The 15,324-nt window shown below is 45.4% G+C and overlaps 1 protein-coding gene across 1 annotated transcript; it reads right to left on the bottom strand.

Moving 5' to 3' along the window:
• Nucleotides 1-117: 117 nt before the first annotated feature.
• On the bottom strand, nucleotides 118-14,839 carry LOC124134914 (arylsulfatase B-like). Its single transcript, XM_046500007.2, has 13 exons — nucleotides 14,622-14,839; nucleotides 13,401-13,512; nucleotides 10,429-10,480; nucleotides 9,180-9,283; nucleotides 7,989-8,160; nucleotides 7,485-7,586; nucleotides 7,331-7,394; nucleotides 6,336-6,433; nucleotides 5,857-5,993; nucleotides 3,845-3,903; nucleotides 1,694-1,817; nucleotides 671-807; nucleotides 118-336 (listed from the first exon to the last, which is right to left on the bottom strand). Exons 1-13 carry the CDS (start codon nucleotides 14,728-14,730, stop codon nucleotides 161-163), a joined length of 1,446 nt encoding a protein of 481 aa, XP_046355963.2. The 5' UTR covers nucleotides 14,731-14,839; the 3' UTR covers nucleotides 118-160.
• Nucleotides 14,840-15,324: the final 485 nt, after the last annotated feature.

Consider the following 15,324-nt stretch of genomic DNA (forward strand, 5'->3'; position numbering starts at 1 on the left):
CAATGGTCACAGGTTTCTGGCGTGCTCAAGGGAGGTAACTCTGCAGGGCGAATTGCAGGCATGACAACCGCGAGTAAGTCTATATAGTACATGCAGTAGATACAACCACAACTAACATTTATATACCGACTTTATTCCATGGTTGTACAACACGGAGCTATCAGCACCAGCCGGGAGACCAGACATTGCCGTACAGCGCAGGGTTGCTCTTGGGGTCGGGGGTCTCAGGGAAGTTGGGTGGTACTGCCTGCTTCTCATACCAGGCCAGTCTGGCAGCAAGCTTCTTCACCATGTCCGGTTGAGAGGAGGAGAGGTCGTTACGCTCACTGGGGTCATCTGTGGGCATTAAACACATGCAAAATGACACACGACAGCGAGTGTCGCACACATCACAACAGTGACTCACATGTGCACACGCTCGATCGAGTGAAGTTATTGACGCTCATACATACAGATAGAGAGACAGAGAAGAAATAAGAGACAGAGACAGAATGAGAGAAAGAAAGAGAAAGAGAATGAGAGAGAAACACACAGAGAGAATGGGAGTGAGAGTGAGTGAGAATGCAGGACAGACAGACAGATCTAGACAGAGACTGGCAAAGATTATCGTTCCACTTCACATTTACCTCGTCTGACAGAACCATAATTAAAAATCAGTGAATGTTCTTACCTTTCAAGTTGAACAGCTGATACTTGTTGGCCCAATCGCTGATGTGGGTGATGTTCAGGTCAGATGTGACTTGTTCAGGCTTGTACCAGCCAGGGTAGAGTCCCGGGTAGCCATCGATCAGTTTGTAGTCACCCATTCTGCATAGATCAATGTGATAAGATACGCTATCGTGACTATGCTTGTCGAAAGAGGCGACTAACGGGATCGGGTGGTCAGGCTCGCTGGCTTGATTGATGCATGTCATCGTATCCCAATTGCGTGGATCGATGCTGATGTCAATCACTGGATTGTCTGGTCCATACTCGATTATTTACAGACCGCCTTTATATAGCTGGAACCTTGCTGAGTGCGGCGCTAAACAACAAACAACAACAACATTGCGAACCCCTTCACACAATCTCAGACACACTAATTCAGCAGGCATTCGAAGAGAACGCACAATCCCCAGCGTTCAACTCGTTAAAAAGTTTGTGTTCGGATGGAGTCAGGTGATCACAGTGTCTTTATCATTTTCGAGACCGCCGCCGTGGTCTAATGGTGGAGCGTCCGCCCGGAGAGCGGAAGGTCCGGGGTTCGATCCCCAGCCGCGTCATACCAAAGACGTTAAAAGGTGTTACCCTGTCTGGCGCTCGGCATTAAAGGGCTAAAACAAGGACTAGTCGGCTCGGAGTCAGTATACTGTATCTGAGTGGGGTATTCATGTTAAACTGCGGCATGGTATCTCAGTGAGCTAGCACTATAAATCGGCATCAGTCCGGACTAGTACAAGCAGCCACACACACACACACACACACACACACACACACACACACACACGTGCATGCGCGTCGGTATATAAGTGCAATTATCTTGGACGCGACGTTAAACCCCATTTCACCTCAAATCACCTATCATTTTCGAATGCAATAAACTGTTAATGGCATCCTTCCATTTACGTATCTACCTGTCTGTTGAAACAGTGTGTCGATACGTTTTTCGAGTACTTGCCTCATCTTACACAATTTACAGCATGACACTCCCTACCTGATGGCTGCATGTCCCTCTTCCGGGAAGGGGTGTGAGTCGTAGTTGTAGACGACCTCAGTGCGGGGTGAAGGGGAGGCTGAGCTGAGACTAGGCCATAGGTTGATGCCGTCCCGGTCTGTCACTACACATAACAAAATGAAGGTGGGACATTTTCATGTTTGTGTTGACATTCCGATGTTGACCATAATGAGTGAGTGAGTATGTGTCCCGGCGGGGGACTCCAAAAATGGGCTTCACACATTGTACCCATGTCGGGAATCGAACCCGGGTCTTCGGCGTGACGAGCGAACGCTTTAATCACTCGGCTACCCGACCGCCCCTGACCATAATGAATACCCCTGGGTCCGAACTGTACACAAATTGAATAATAGGTTACTATATGCTTTGGCTGTCAATAAATAATAGCGATATGTCAGGCCCAGTCGTCTGCGGCGCCGTAATTGTCTGTGCAGAGTTACGCCCCCTAGAAACCTTTGTTCTTGGTTCGAATCTCGATTCGCCCTGGTTACGTTTCTTGATTTGTCAGCACCATCCCCGTGCTTATAGGTTTCACTAAAGTTAACGTAAACGTAAACGTCATTGACCTGATTAACTTCGGGTTTTCCAACCACATCCAGCTGACATGCTGTGAAACGACTGAAATACTGTCCAGTTCGGTTTTAAATAAGTTAAGAATTGACTTTCACTTTCATACTCCAAAGATCTCACACAAATTTAAAGTCACTTCGTTTATTTTTATTGTCCAAGACTATTTCATTCAGACATAATTTCGTTAAGTACGCGTGACATTGTCTTTACACTGAGGGCAATACAGTCAAACAATAAAGATCAAAGTGGACCTAAATTGTCAGAAATAACGTTTCCGCAAGTGTTTGCGTCATTTCAAGAACACAGTCTCGGAAAAAAGGTATGAACGTCAAAACATGTCGTTCATACGCTTATGAACGTCAGTTTCGCGGTCATGTGACCGGCCTCTCGCCCAATAGATAATCTGTATATTGTGTACATAACTTCAGATCAATCAAGAAGCAACAAGTAAATATAAAGACCTTTTTCACAAAATATGAGTTTTGATCGAGTTTAATAAATTTGTGAAGATTTCATACATGTTTTGGGAAAGTGATTTGAGGTCTCTGAATTTCAAAACAACATCCCCAATGATTATAGAGAAGAGTGGGTGAGTTCAACGCCGCTTTGAAGAGTGTTACCGTCATATCACGGCGTGTCAGCTTCAAGCAGGATGAAAGCCCGAAGTGATGTCGAGAAGAAAGCTTGAAAGCTGCTATTTGTCGTAATTGTGCTCACATCCTGTGTGGGATGTTTAAAGAAGGGGGGATGAACGCCAGGGGCATACCTCACCTGATCATGCCTGTGGAAGCATATGCTTCTCCAGAGAGTGAGTATTACCAATATTCCATCAAAAACACGGCGAGGGACACCAGAAATGGATTTCATGAAATAGCCATGTGGGGAATCGAACCCGGGCCTTATGAGTTGCGAGCGACCGCTTTAACCACTAGGCTGCACCCACCGCCCCATCGCCCCATCGCCCCACCGCCCCGCCACCCCACCGCCCCGACGCCTCACCGCCTCACCGCCTCACCGCCACACCGCCCCACCGCCTCACCGCCTCACCGCCACACCGCCCCACCGCCTCACCGCCCCACCGCCTCACCGCCCCACCGCCTCACCGCCACACCGCCCCACCGCCTCACCGCCCCACCGCCTCACCGCCTCACCGCCTCACCGCCACACCGCCCCACCGCCTCACCGCCTCACCGCCTCACCGCCACACCGCCCCGCCACCCCACCGCCCCGACGCCTCACCGCCTCACCGCCTCACCGCCACACCGCCCCACCGCCTCACCGCCTCACCGCCACACCGCCCCACCGCCCCACCGCCACACCGCCTCACCGCCACGCCGCCACACGGCCCCACCGCCCCACCGCCTCAGCGCCCCACCGTCCCACCGCCCCACCGCCCCGCCACCCCACCGCCCCGACGCCCCAACGCTCCGCCGCCCCACCGCCTCACCGCCCCACCGCCTCACCGCCCCTTCCCTAGAGAGAATCCCAAAGCAATATTATCTTATTAGATTGTATCACATCACTCTGTAAACGTAATTCGATGGCCACGCCCTACTGTACCTGGGGTCCCTCCGGCAGCTGCTGTCAGGGTGGGCAGCCAGTCTACGGCGTGGATCATTCTGCAACGACAACACGACGTTATCCAGAGACGTCATTTAACACCATCAACAAACAACAGGGGCTGGGGGTGTGTATCCTCCTTTCTACAGAGTAGCCCCGGATACGGGAACTCCAGTATGATGGATCAATGCTCACGTCATAAAGCACTGGTTCTACCTCGCCCCAAATAAGTCTTTGTCTAACCTGTATTGTAATTTATATGTATTGAACATATATAAACCTTTTACCGATTCCATTCACTGGCACCAAATAACGTATTTGACGGGATATAAAAGATAGCATTATTTTTTACTTTTTCTTAACGTTTTATTCCAACTTTGAATATTCATATCGGGAAAATCAAGGTTACAAATTGTCGATTTTTCGAAATTGTCTTTGTTCGAAATATGATCACCAAGCAGTAAATGTATACCCGGTAGGGTGCGATCTTGTGGGACTGTAAACCTCCATAAGACAGCTCGGGTAATACTAATTCATGTTCAGAATGAATTCATGTGTTTACTGACCGGGTGTTTTAGTCAAAAAATAGATTTGTGTAGAAATACTGAAGGAAGCGCCCCAGCAATCTACGATTAACCCCCATTCACTGGCTTTGCAGAGACTCAACAGCAATAGCCATTCTTGTTGCAAATGTCTTCAGCATTATGTATACTACCCTTGACGATCAGGGCTAGAATTAGTCTTCAGCGAGACATGCCTGTCTCAAGAGGCGACTGTGCTTGTCATGAGAGGCAACTAATGGGATCAGGTGGTCAGACTCGCTGACTTGGTTGATGCATGTCCTCTTTTCCCATTTGCCAATTTCTACGGGGGCTTACTTTTGACGGCGTCGGTACAAGCAAACCATTTGAGGATTCGAACATGGTCGATGTCGGAAATGGGTTTAGAACACTCTGTGACACCCCGGCTTATGCCAATTCCAGAGCGACGATGTCTAGCAAGCTGTATAGATAACAGTGAGTGAGTGAGTATGGTTTTACGCCGCTTTTAGCAATATTCCAGCAATATCACGGCGGGGGACACCAGAAATGGACTTCACACTTTGTACCCATGTCGGGCATCGAACCCGGGTCTTCGGCGTAACGAGCGAACGCTTTAACCACTAGGCTACCCGACCGACACCGGTAGACATCAGTAAACGACGTTGGTACAAGCAAACCATTTGAGGATTCGAACATGGACGAAGTCAGAAATGGGTTTAGAACACCCTGGAACACTTTGGCTTATGCCAATTCCAGAGTGGCGATGTCTAGCAAGCGGTGGATAACAGTAAACGGCCATGTTACAAGCAAACCATTTGAGGATTCCAACATGATCGAGATCTGAATTGGGTTTAGAACACCCTGGGACACTCCGCCACACGACAGTTTCGTAGCGGTGCCTTACACCAGCGTTGGTACAGACAAATCCTTTATGGATTCGAACATGGACGAGGTAGGGTTTAAAACACCCTGGGTCACTCAGGCATACGCCAATTTCGAAGAGGCTATATCCCGCAAGCGGTGTCTAACTTCGTTGGCGTTGGTTCAAGCAAAAACTGAGCCTGCCCAAGCGGAGCTGCGCTCCCCGCTTTATAGCGGGGCGTTTCCCGTCCTTGGCTGCGTTTGTGTGTCCGCAGGTACGGCAGTGAACTCATTCTTTCAGTCACTGAAGCTTATTGGCTTTGCGCTAATGGTATTAAAACTCTCGTTTTGTATGTCGTATGTACGGCCACACCATTGTGAAAAGCACCGTTTTTCGTTCGCTCAGTTGCCCGATTATGTTGACAGTTGAATTCCAGATACTATAAAAATGCCAAGGCCGTGTGTGCGTTTTTGAGTACGTTTGTGCGTGCGTTTGTGCGTTGGTGTCACTCGGAGCCCGACATAGCTGCTTGTAGCTTTAATAATAATTATTATGATTATTATTATCATTATTATTATTGTTGTTGTTGCAACGCTGGTACTGCTCACCCGTCAAACACAGTTCCGGTTTTCTGGAGACCGGATCCGTGCATGAATGCTACTGCCCTCGTTCCCCCCTCGTACACAGTCACCTTGCCTCCTCGCAGGGGGTAATTGTTGCCGTGTTCGGTGATCCAGCCACCATTCTGAAAGAAGGGAGTGAGTTAGTATGGTCCTACGCCGCTTGTAGCAATATTCCAGCAATATCAAGGCGTGGGACACCAGAAATGGGCTTCACATATCGTACCCATGTGGGAAATCGAACCCGGGTCTTTGGCATGACGAGCGAACGCTTTAACCATTTGGCTACCCGACCAACTACGATTTTGCACATTGAGGAAGTTTAGTCGCTGTTGGCTGTTATAATGGCGTAATAGGTGTTCCTTGTAATGATTCGATTCGTCCATTACAGAAAGTGTGCTGCTGTCATGCAGGTGGATCCTATCACTGCGCCCACTGAATGATAGATGGTATAAAGTTATACTTACATCGGCAGTAAACAGAATCAGTGTGTCTTCCATTAATCCACTGCTTGTCAAGGCTTTTGTAATGTTACCAATTGCGTCGTCAAGAGCTGAGACCATTCCTTGAAGCATGAAAATCCCTATGACAACCACTGTTTGTTTGTTTGTTGTTTAACGCCGCAATATTCCAGCTATATGACAGCGGTCTGTAAATAATCGAGTCTGGACCAGACAATCCAGTGATTAACATCATGAACATCGATCCACGCAATTGGGATACGATGACATGCATCAACCAAGTTAGCGAGCCTGACCACCCGATCCCGTTAGTCGCCTCTTTCGACAAGCATAGTCGCCTTTTACGGCAAGCATGGGTTGCTGAAGACTACTGAGACCATTCCTTGAAACATGGCAATCCAGAAGTCTGTGAAAATATTATTTCTGCAAAATAAACTTAATATGCATATTTGAGTAACTGATAATCATTCAATTTTTTTAAATAACATCAAAGTCAATTGCATAATATGTATAACTGTTTCACAGTTTGAAACTCAGAGATTTACTTTTTCAAAGCCAACTGAATAATTTTCCGACCATGGCAGGTGAGGTTAAATGTGGTTTAACGTCGCGTCCAAGATTATTGCACTTATATAGCGACGTGCATGTACGTGTGTATGTTTGTGTGGCTGCTTGTGTTAGTGCGGACTGATGCCGATTTATAGTACTAGCTCACTGAGATACCATGCCGCAGTTTAACATGAATACCCCACTCAGACACAGTATACTGACTCCGAGCCGACCAGTCCTTGTTTTAGCCCCTTAACGCCGAGAGCCAGACAGGGTAACAACAAGTACCATCTTTTAACGTCTTTTGGTATGACGCGGTCGGGGATCGATCCCGGACCTTCCGCTCTCCGGGCGGACCCTCTACCACTAGACCACGGAGGCGGTCTCCGACCATAACAACAACTGATAAATAAGAAATATGAACTTTCTTGAGATATCTATTTCATACATACCACAATATTTACGACGACCTTCCGTCTTTACGTTCGGATACATTGCTTCATACTTTTCGGGAACCTTTAAAATATGAAAAACATATAACAGGTACATATATAATTTTTTGTCAAAAGACCAGAAACATTACGAATGCATGTCAGGAAGTATTACCTCTATGGGGGCGTGGACGGCTTGAAACGGAAGGTACAGAAACAACGGCCGGGTCTTGTCATGGCGCTCGATGATGCCGATGGCTTCATCAGCAAACCGATACTGAAACAGTGATGCTGAAATTGTGATGCCAAAACAGTGATGCCAAAACTGTGATGCCAAAACTGTGATGCTGAAACAGTGATGCTGAAACAGTGATGCCAAAACTGTGATACTTAAAGCGTTTTAATGCCGATTCCAACAATATGATTTATTATGACATGCCAGCTGAACGAGGAAGAACACACAACAACGCAAATCGTAAACGTTCAAAGATTACGATCAAAATGTAGATTCGAACCCACGACCAGTGGATCCTGGTACTCCTAAGGGAAGAAACCATTGCTTAAATCGAATTGCGACGCCTCAGACACCACAAGCATCCACAAAGCCATCTAAAAATACCCATAGTCATGTGCCATTGTAACCGCCTGATCCTGAATACGTTCTTGGTCGATACGTTACCGTTGAGTATGTGCCGTTGTCGGTCTTCTCGGGGCTGGTGTTGTTGCGGAAGTCCAGGTAATCGAGAGTTGTGTGCGTGTAGTAGTCTTCCTGGGCGTTGTAGTAGCCGAAGAAGCTGTCAAAGCCACGGTACGTCGGGGTGCAATTCCAACTACAGAACCCAGTGTGCCACCTGGATCACACGACAGGAATAATGTAGCCTTTATACAGGTGGGGGACATCTGCTGCTACTAATGCTTCCACGACTACTACTACTGCTGCTGTTGTTGTTGCTGATGCTGCTGTGCCTTCCACTGACACTTCTACTACATCTGCTACTGCTACTATTAAATGCATCTGCTACTGCATGGACATTTATGATTTTAACCGTCAATGTTAACACCTTATCAGCCGGGCAAAAGAAAGTATACACCATGTCTGATGGTGGCTAAAATTAAAACAAACAAGAAAAGGTTACTCGATGGTGATGTGTTTGATACCTTACATAGTTGTGAGGTGAGGTGAAATGGGGTTTAACGTCGCGTCCAAGATTATTGCACTTATATAGTGACGTGCATGCACGTGTATGTGTGTGTGGCTGCTTGTACTAGTCCGGACTGTTGCCGATTTATAGTGCTAGCTAGAGATACCATGCCGCAGTTTAAGATGAATACCCCACTCAGACACAGTATACTGACTCCGAGCCGACCAGTCCTTGTTTAAGCCCCTTAACGCCGAGCGCCAGACAGGGTAACAACAAGTACCATCTTTTAATGTCTTTTGGTATGACGCGGCTGGGGATCGAACCCCGGACCTTCCGCTCTCCGGGCGGACGCTCTACCATTAGACCACGGAGACGGTCTTTACATAGTTGTGTTTTGGACCATAAGTTTGCACTGTTTTCGGCGACAGTAATGTTTTGATAACGTTTGGAATGTTTTGGTCAAATCCAATTTTCAAAATGTATAAGTATACTTTTACACGGGAGCTTATTGGGAACGACTACTACTAAACTGAAGGTTGTCGGGTAGCCTAGTGGATCAAGTGGTCACTCGTCACGCCAAAGCCCCGCAGTCGGGTCTTCTCGGCATGGATGCAATGTTTGCAGCCTATTGTGGTTTTGCCGCAATATTTTTCCAAGCGGTGTATAATCCTACTCCCCTACTAACTACTATTGACTTGTTTTCCTTAAGTTAATGCTCGTATACATACTTCCCTATGATGTGTGTGGCATAGCCCAGCTGCTTCAATTTCTGCGGCAGGATCGTGATGTTCAGGGGCAGACAGACGGGCTGGTAATTCACAATAACCAGATGCTGTAAAAGAGGATTGTTCCGTGACATATTTTACAGATTACACTTATATCATTATTCATCCATTTTTCAGAACGTTGTAACGGGGCGGTCGGGTAGCCTAGTGGATAAAGTGTTCGCTCGTCACGCCAAAGACCCGGGTTCGATTCCCGACATGGGTACAATGTGTGAAGCCCATTTCTGGTGTCCTCCGCCGTGATATTGCTGGAATATTGCTAAAAGCGGCGTAAAACCATACTCACTCACTCACTCAGAATGTTGTAACAGTTTGAATTCACGTTCGCTCGACACGCTAAGATCCGGGTTCGATCCTTACATCTGTAAAACGTGTGAATCCCATTTCTGGTATCCCCGCCGTGATATTGCTGGAATATTGCTAAAAGCGGCGTAAAACCATACTCACTCGCTTCCTCGACGTGGTCAATGCCTTCAATGACAAATATAGATTGTTGTCGGTCAAAATGCCCCCGTGAGGGGTCGCTGGTGGAATGTGTCCACAGGACCAAATGCTTGTCGTATGCGTCGACTGAAAAGGATAGAGTTGTTATGTTGTGTGTGTCCCTGGCGTCTTATGTGTCAATGTACACCGAACGTGTGGATCGTTGTTCAGGCTATCAACCCCTTGTTTACCTGGGTGTCGTTGTACAAAACAACCTTAGCGCTACGGCTGTCGTAAGTCTGTGTTAAGGTATGGGAGTTACGGTCGCCTAAGCGGTAAGATGGCTTTGTACAACGGCACCCAGGTACAAGGTGAGGTGAGGTGTCCAAGATTATCGCACTTATATAGCGACGTGCATGCACGTGTGTGTGTGGCTGCTTGTACTAGTCCGGACTGATGCCGATTTATAGTGCTAGCTCACTGAGATACCATGCCGCAGTTTAACATAAATACCCCACTCAGACACAGGATACTTATTCCGAGCCGACCAGTCCCTAGTTTAAGCCCCTTTATGCCGAGCGCCCGGTAGGGTAACAACAGGTACCATATTTTAACGTCTTTTGGTATGCCGGGGCCGGGCATCGAACCTCGGACCTTCCCCTCCCACTAGACCACGGTGGCGGTCTCCCAGGTACAAACCTTGCTAATCGACATAACTGGAATATTGCTGACTGCGTAAAACAACATGCACTCTCACGGCACCACTCACCTGCAACCCTGTCTTGAAGGGGTAATAGCCAGACATGAACGCACTTCTCGACCTGCATGTAGGACATGTATAAATATACCACACAAAATAAGTTAAGGAACACCCGATTTGTTCATGTTTCTATAATTAAATTTTTGTTGTGTTCATGGAAATTCCTGCATTCTGATTAGCTGAATTGGTCACGTGTTATTGCATTCATTTCCCAATGAATGTAAAAAAATTAAGCCACGCCCACCGAGGCGCACTTCTTTTATTACTTCGGAATGTCGGGGAATCCAAATATTACAGCCGAGGGATCCCTTTCTGCTCACGTGTCTCGTCATGCACAGGACATTTAGCGACTTTCATGCATATTCATTGTCAAAACAAACCTTTGAAACCGAAGGCCGAGAATGAATGAAACAGCAAACGTGCAGGCTCGGTCGCCTGTTTTTTTTCTGCTCGCCTCGGTTCAACTTTCATGTCTTCGGGTTTCCTTTCTAACTAGCATTTTTCCAACTGTGTTTTACTGTAATCAGGGAGGTAATGTTTTAATCTGGCGGTAACTGACCATGTAATTTTAAAACAGCCGCCTTCTCTCGGACATATTTCTTCCAGTTCGTTACAGTCTGACTGTTGCAGTTCTTTTCGCCACTTGTCTTAACTGACAGGTCCAATGAACATTGTTTTGATCCTGCTCTCCGTTGATTGGTTACTGACAGTGTAGGCGTGTCAATTTATGTGCATAAATTAAACAATCACCTGATTCATGTCACGCCACAGTATGTATTCCTACACCTGGAATGTTTATCAATCTCGCCATTTTTGTATGTTTTGATATATACAACTGTTTTTGGTTAAACTATTGTAGATAAAACATGTTTTATGCTGTCGAATTTAATTATAAGGATTGGCTGTGTATTTTTTTCGGTTCATTGAGGTATGAATCGAAAAACCAATGTGCAAACTTTTGTAAGAATCCGCTACGCGGATTCATACAGTTTGCAAATTGTTTTTCGATTCATACCTCAATGAACCGAAACAAATACACAGTCAATCCTTAAATAGTTAATCTACCATGCCATGGCAGGTGAAGTCCAGTATTAGGACAGAATCGGGTGTTCACAACATTAGCATACATTGTAAACTATCGTCGTAAATCACGAAGGCATGGCCAACACTGGTATCCGTTATACAAATTATATTCACCGGAATAAATCTTCATATGCCATATTGTATCACCATAACTAGGGACTTGCTGAGATTCTGTACACAAACTTGTCACCAGGGTCGCCGTTCAACGGATGAGAGAGGATGTCTTTATCTTTGGTGTCGTATATTAGGCTAAAAAAATAATAGTCTTGGTTCTCAAGCCATGCCCACATCAGCATAAAGTTCTTTCGTTTTTGCTTCCAATTTCAATTTGTTTTGGTGCGTTGTGTTTAAGTATGAGGATTTTTATATTTTTTTGAAAATGGAAATAAAAACAAAACGTGCTGCAGACTTTATGATGATGCGGGTGGTGCCTGAGGACCAAGATTATTGGGTTTTTTAGCCTCAGAATAAATCGTTTTTCAACAAATGGGCCTGGGCATTGGAAGGAGAAATGATAAACAGGCAAAAATGTTAGTCTGTGTAAATTTAAATATCTAGATCTAATTATAACTCCTCAGCTAATTTGGACAATAGCTTGTAATACACCCTTCAAAACACTTGTGCGCTAATACAACGTATCAAATATCAAACAACCACCCAACGATATGATGTCAATAATTAATTGTAAAATACTTGAGAATATTTTTCATCTGTCAAAATATATGTATATTGTATTTATATTCAGAACTGACGTGCAATACCACGATGCATGTGCAATGTAAAATAATTGCATAATATGCATGCATGTTATATGGTCATATGGTCTTGAAAACATTAAATTGAATTGAATTGACAGCTCCCTTCAACTGAATATTTTGAAAAGTATCAGACAGTATTAATTAGGTTTGAGAATCAACCAACTCGACCAATATTGAAGAGACCAGGGGTTGGACATAGGAACGAATCAGTATCACGCCGTCTGTACATACGGACTGTATAGTGGTGCGACATAAAGGTCATTCAGCATAAAGTATTCTGCTACTTACAGACTTAGAATAGTGTTCAAAGCGCCGTTAAACCCAACTCACTCACTCACTTACTAACTGCAGAGTGTTTCGACATAAGGTTGATTCAGTATCAAACCTTTCACTACTTACGGACTGCAGAGAGGTTGAACACAAGAATGATTCAGTCTCAAGCCTTGCACTACTTACGGACTGCAGAGAGGTTGAACACAAGAATGATTCAGTCTCAAGCCTTGCACTACTTACGGACTGCAGAGGGGTTGTGCATAGGAATGAGTCGGTGTCAAACCTTGCACTACTTATGGACTGCAGAGGGGTTGAACATAGGAATGATTCAGTGTCAAGCATTCTGCTACGTACGGACTGCAGAGGGGTTGAACATAAGAATGATTCAGTGTCAAGCATTCTGCTACTTACGGACTACAGAGCGGTTGAACATAGGAATTATTCAGTGTCAAGCCTTGCACTACTTACGGACTGCAGAGGGGTTGTACGTAGGAATGATTCAGTGTCAAGCCTTGCACTACTTATGGACTGCAGAGGGGTTGAACATAAGAATGATTCAGTGTCAAGCATTTTGCTACTTACGGACTGCAGAGGGGTTGTACATAGAAATGATTCAGTGTCAAGCATTCTGCTACTTACGGACTGCAGAGGGGTTGTACATAGAAATGATTCAGTGTCAAGCCTTCCACTACTTATGGACTGCAGAGCGGTTGAACATAGGAATGATTCAGTATCAAGCCTTCTGCTACTCACGGACTGCAGAGCGGTTGGACATAAGATTGATTCAGTATCAAGCCTTCTGCTACTCGCGGACTGCAGAGCGGTTGGACATAAGATTGATTCAGCATCAAGCCTTCTGCTACTCACGGACTGCAGAGCGGTTGGACATAGGAATGATTCAGTATCAAGCCTTCTGTTGCCAGCTTGTCGATGTTGGGTGTGATCATATCTGGGTTATGGAAGCCAACATCGTTCCATCCTGAAAATCGTTTCAAAAGTTGAAATCATCTGTTGAGACGGATGATTATATACCACAATGATATCAGTGAGGTGTGCGTTCAAATACAAAGGCATCAGTGAAAATGTCTGCAATTGCTGATGGTATGGTGAATTACACAATACCAATATAATTTCTAATTCAGCACAGATAATACCATATCATTGTTGGCCGAACGCTTCTTCGTTAGGCTTAATACAGTATTGCTCGTAGGTTCGAGTCACAGACTCGTGCCAAGTACGCTTCATAATCTTCTCTCACCGCGCCAAATTGGTAAACTTCTACTAACTGCATCACTACGGGCCTTCTCAATATGGACCGTCTCCGTGGTCTAATGGTAGAGCGTCGGCCCGGAGAGCGGAAGGTCCGGGGTTCGATCCCCAGCCGCGTCATACCAAAAGACGTTAGAAGATGGTACTTGTTGTTACCCTGTCTGGCGCTCGGCATGAAGGGGCTAAAACAAGGACTGGTCGGCTCGGAGTCAGTATACTGTGTCTGAGTGTGGTATTCATGTTAAACTGCGGCATGGTATCTCAGTGTGCTAGCACTATAAATCGACATCAGTCCGGACTAGTACAAGCATGCACGTCTCTATATAAGTGCAATAATCTTGGACGCGACGTTAAACCCCATTTCACCTCACCTCACCTCACCTCACCTCACCTTCTCAATATAAGGTTGACCTTGATGTAACTAACTCACTTAATAATAAAACTCAGGATAAATAAAATAAAGGATCAGTCATAAATTATGCAAAATGATATACGATACTGCACCGAAGATTGATGAACATGTGACAAATCATTCACTTGCAGAATAGAATGAAGTAATTTTAGCCAGTGAATATATGCTAATAACTGAAGTCGTATTTTATCCACTGACTTCAAAAGGTTTCTTACATAAAACGACGCTTAACTACTAGTATATGTACATAGTGAGTTCAGTCAATGGTCACTTTCAATGATTTGTCCGTACAGGAACATGTGATATCCAGAAAAATGAAAATTCGCTTCATGAAATAGTGTAACGCTTGTTGAACATTTTCCCAAATTGCAGCGTGGGGAAATTAAATTTTCGAAATCAAATCATACCGAGATCATCCGCCACGATGAACACAATATGGCGTGGACGTCCTGCTGCAGAAACGTCATCACAGATGTTGACGATGACCAAAACTGTGCATAATAACTGGACAAACATCACTTCGTCCCTAGACAAGTATTAAAAGTGATGTCTTATTTCCTCGGCAAGTAAGCTAGAACTTAACCTTAGAAACAATTGCCTGTGATTAACCATATCACCTTCTGACCTGACACAGTTCGTGCGTCAGTGTTGTATTCCACAATACTGCTACTACCGTAAATCCTCTACCGTTTCAACATTCATTATCAACCAGATCAGAAGCTCTGGAGCACACCTTAGAGGCCGTCGAAAAAGGGTTGCGTGACACCTTTTCCAGTACTTATATTCAACTGAGCACTTCAGTTGCAGGGCCCGTGAAGATTAGGGTTAGAATAGATCTTCGGCAACCAACGCATGTCGTAAAAGGCGACTAACGGAATCGGGTGGTCAGGCTCGCTGACTTGTTTGATGCATGTCATAGTATCCCAATTGCGTAGATCGATGCTCATGTCACTCACTGGATTGTCTGGTCCAGACTCGATTATTTACAGATCGCCTCATTTACCTGGAATATTGCCGAGTGCGGCGTTAAAAACAAACAAACAAGTAAACATACTTGCAAGCACAACTTTATGTTGAGCATAAATAATTAAGAATAACTAAAGGAGGATA

Source organism: Haliotis rufescens, unplaced genomic scaffold, assembly GCF_023055435.1.
Source record: "Haliotis rufescens isolate VD_foot unplaced genomic scaffold, xgHalRufe1.0.p SCAF_15, whole genome shotgun sequence".
NCBI lineage: Eukaryota > Metazoa > Mollusca > Gastropoda > Lepetellida > Haliotidae > Haliotis > Haliotis rufescens.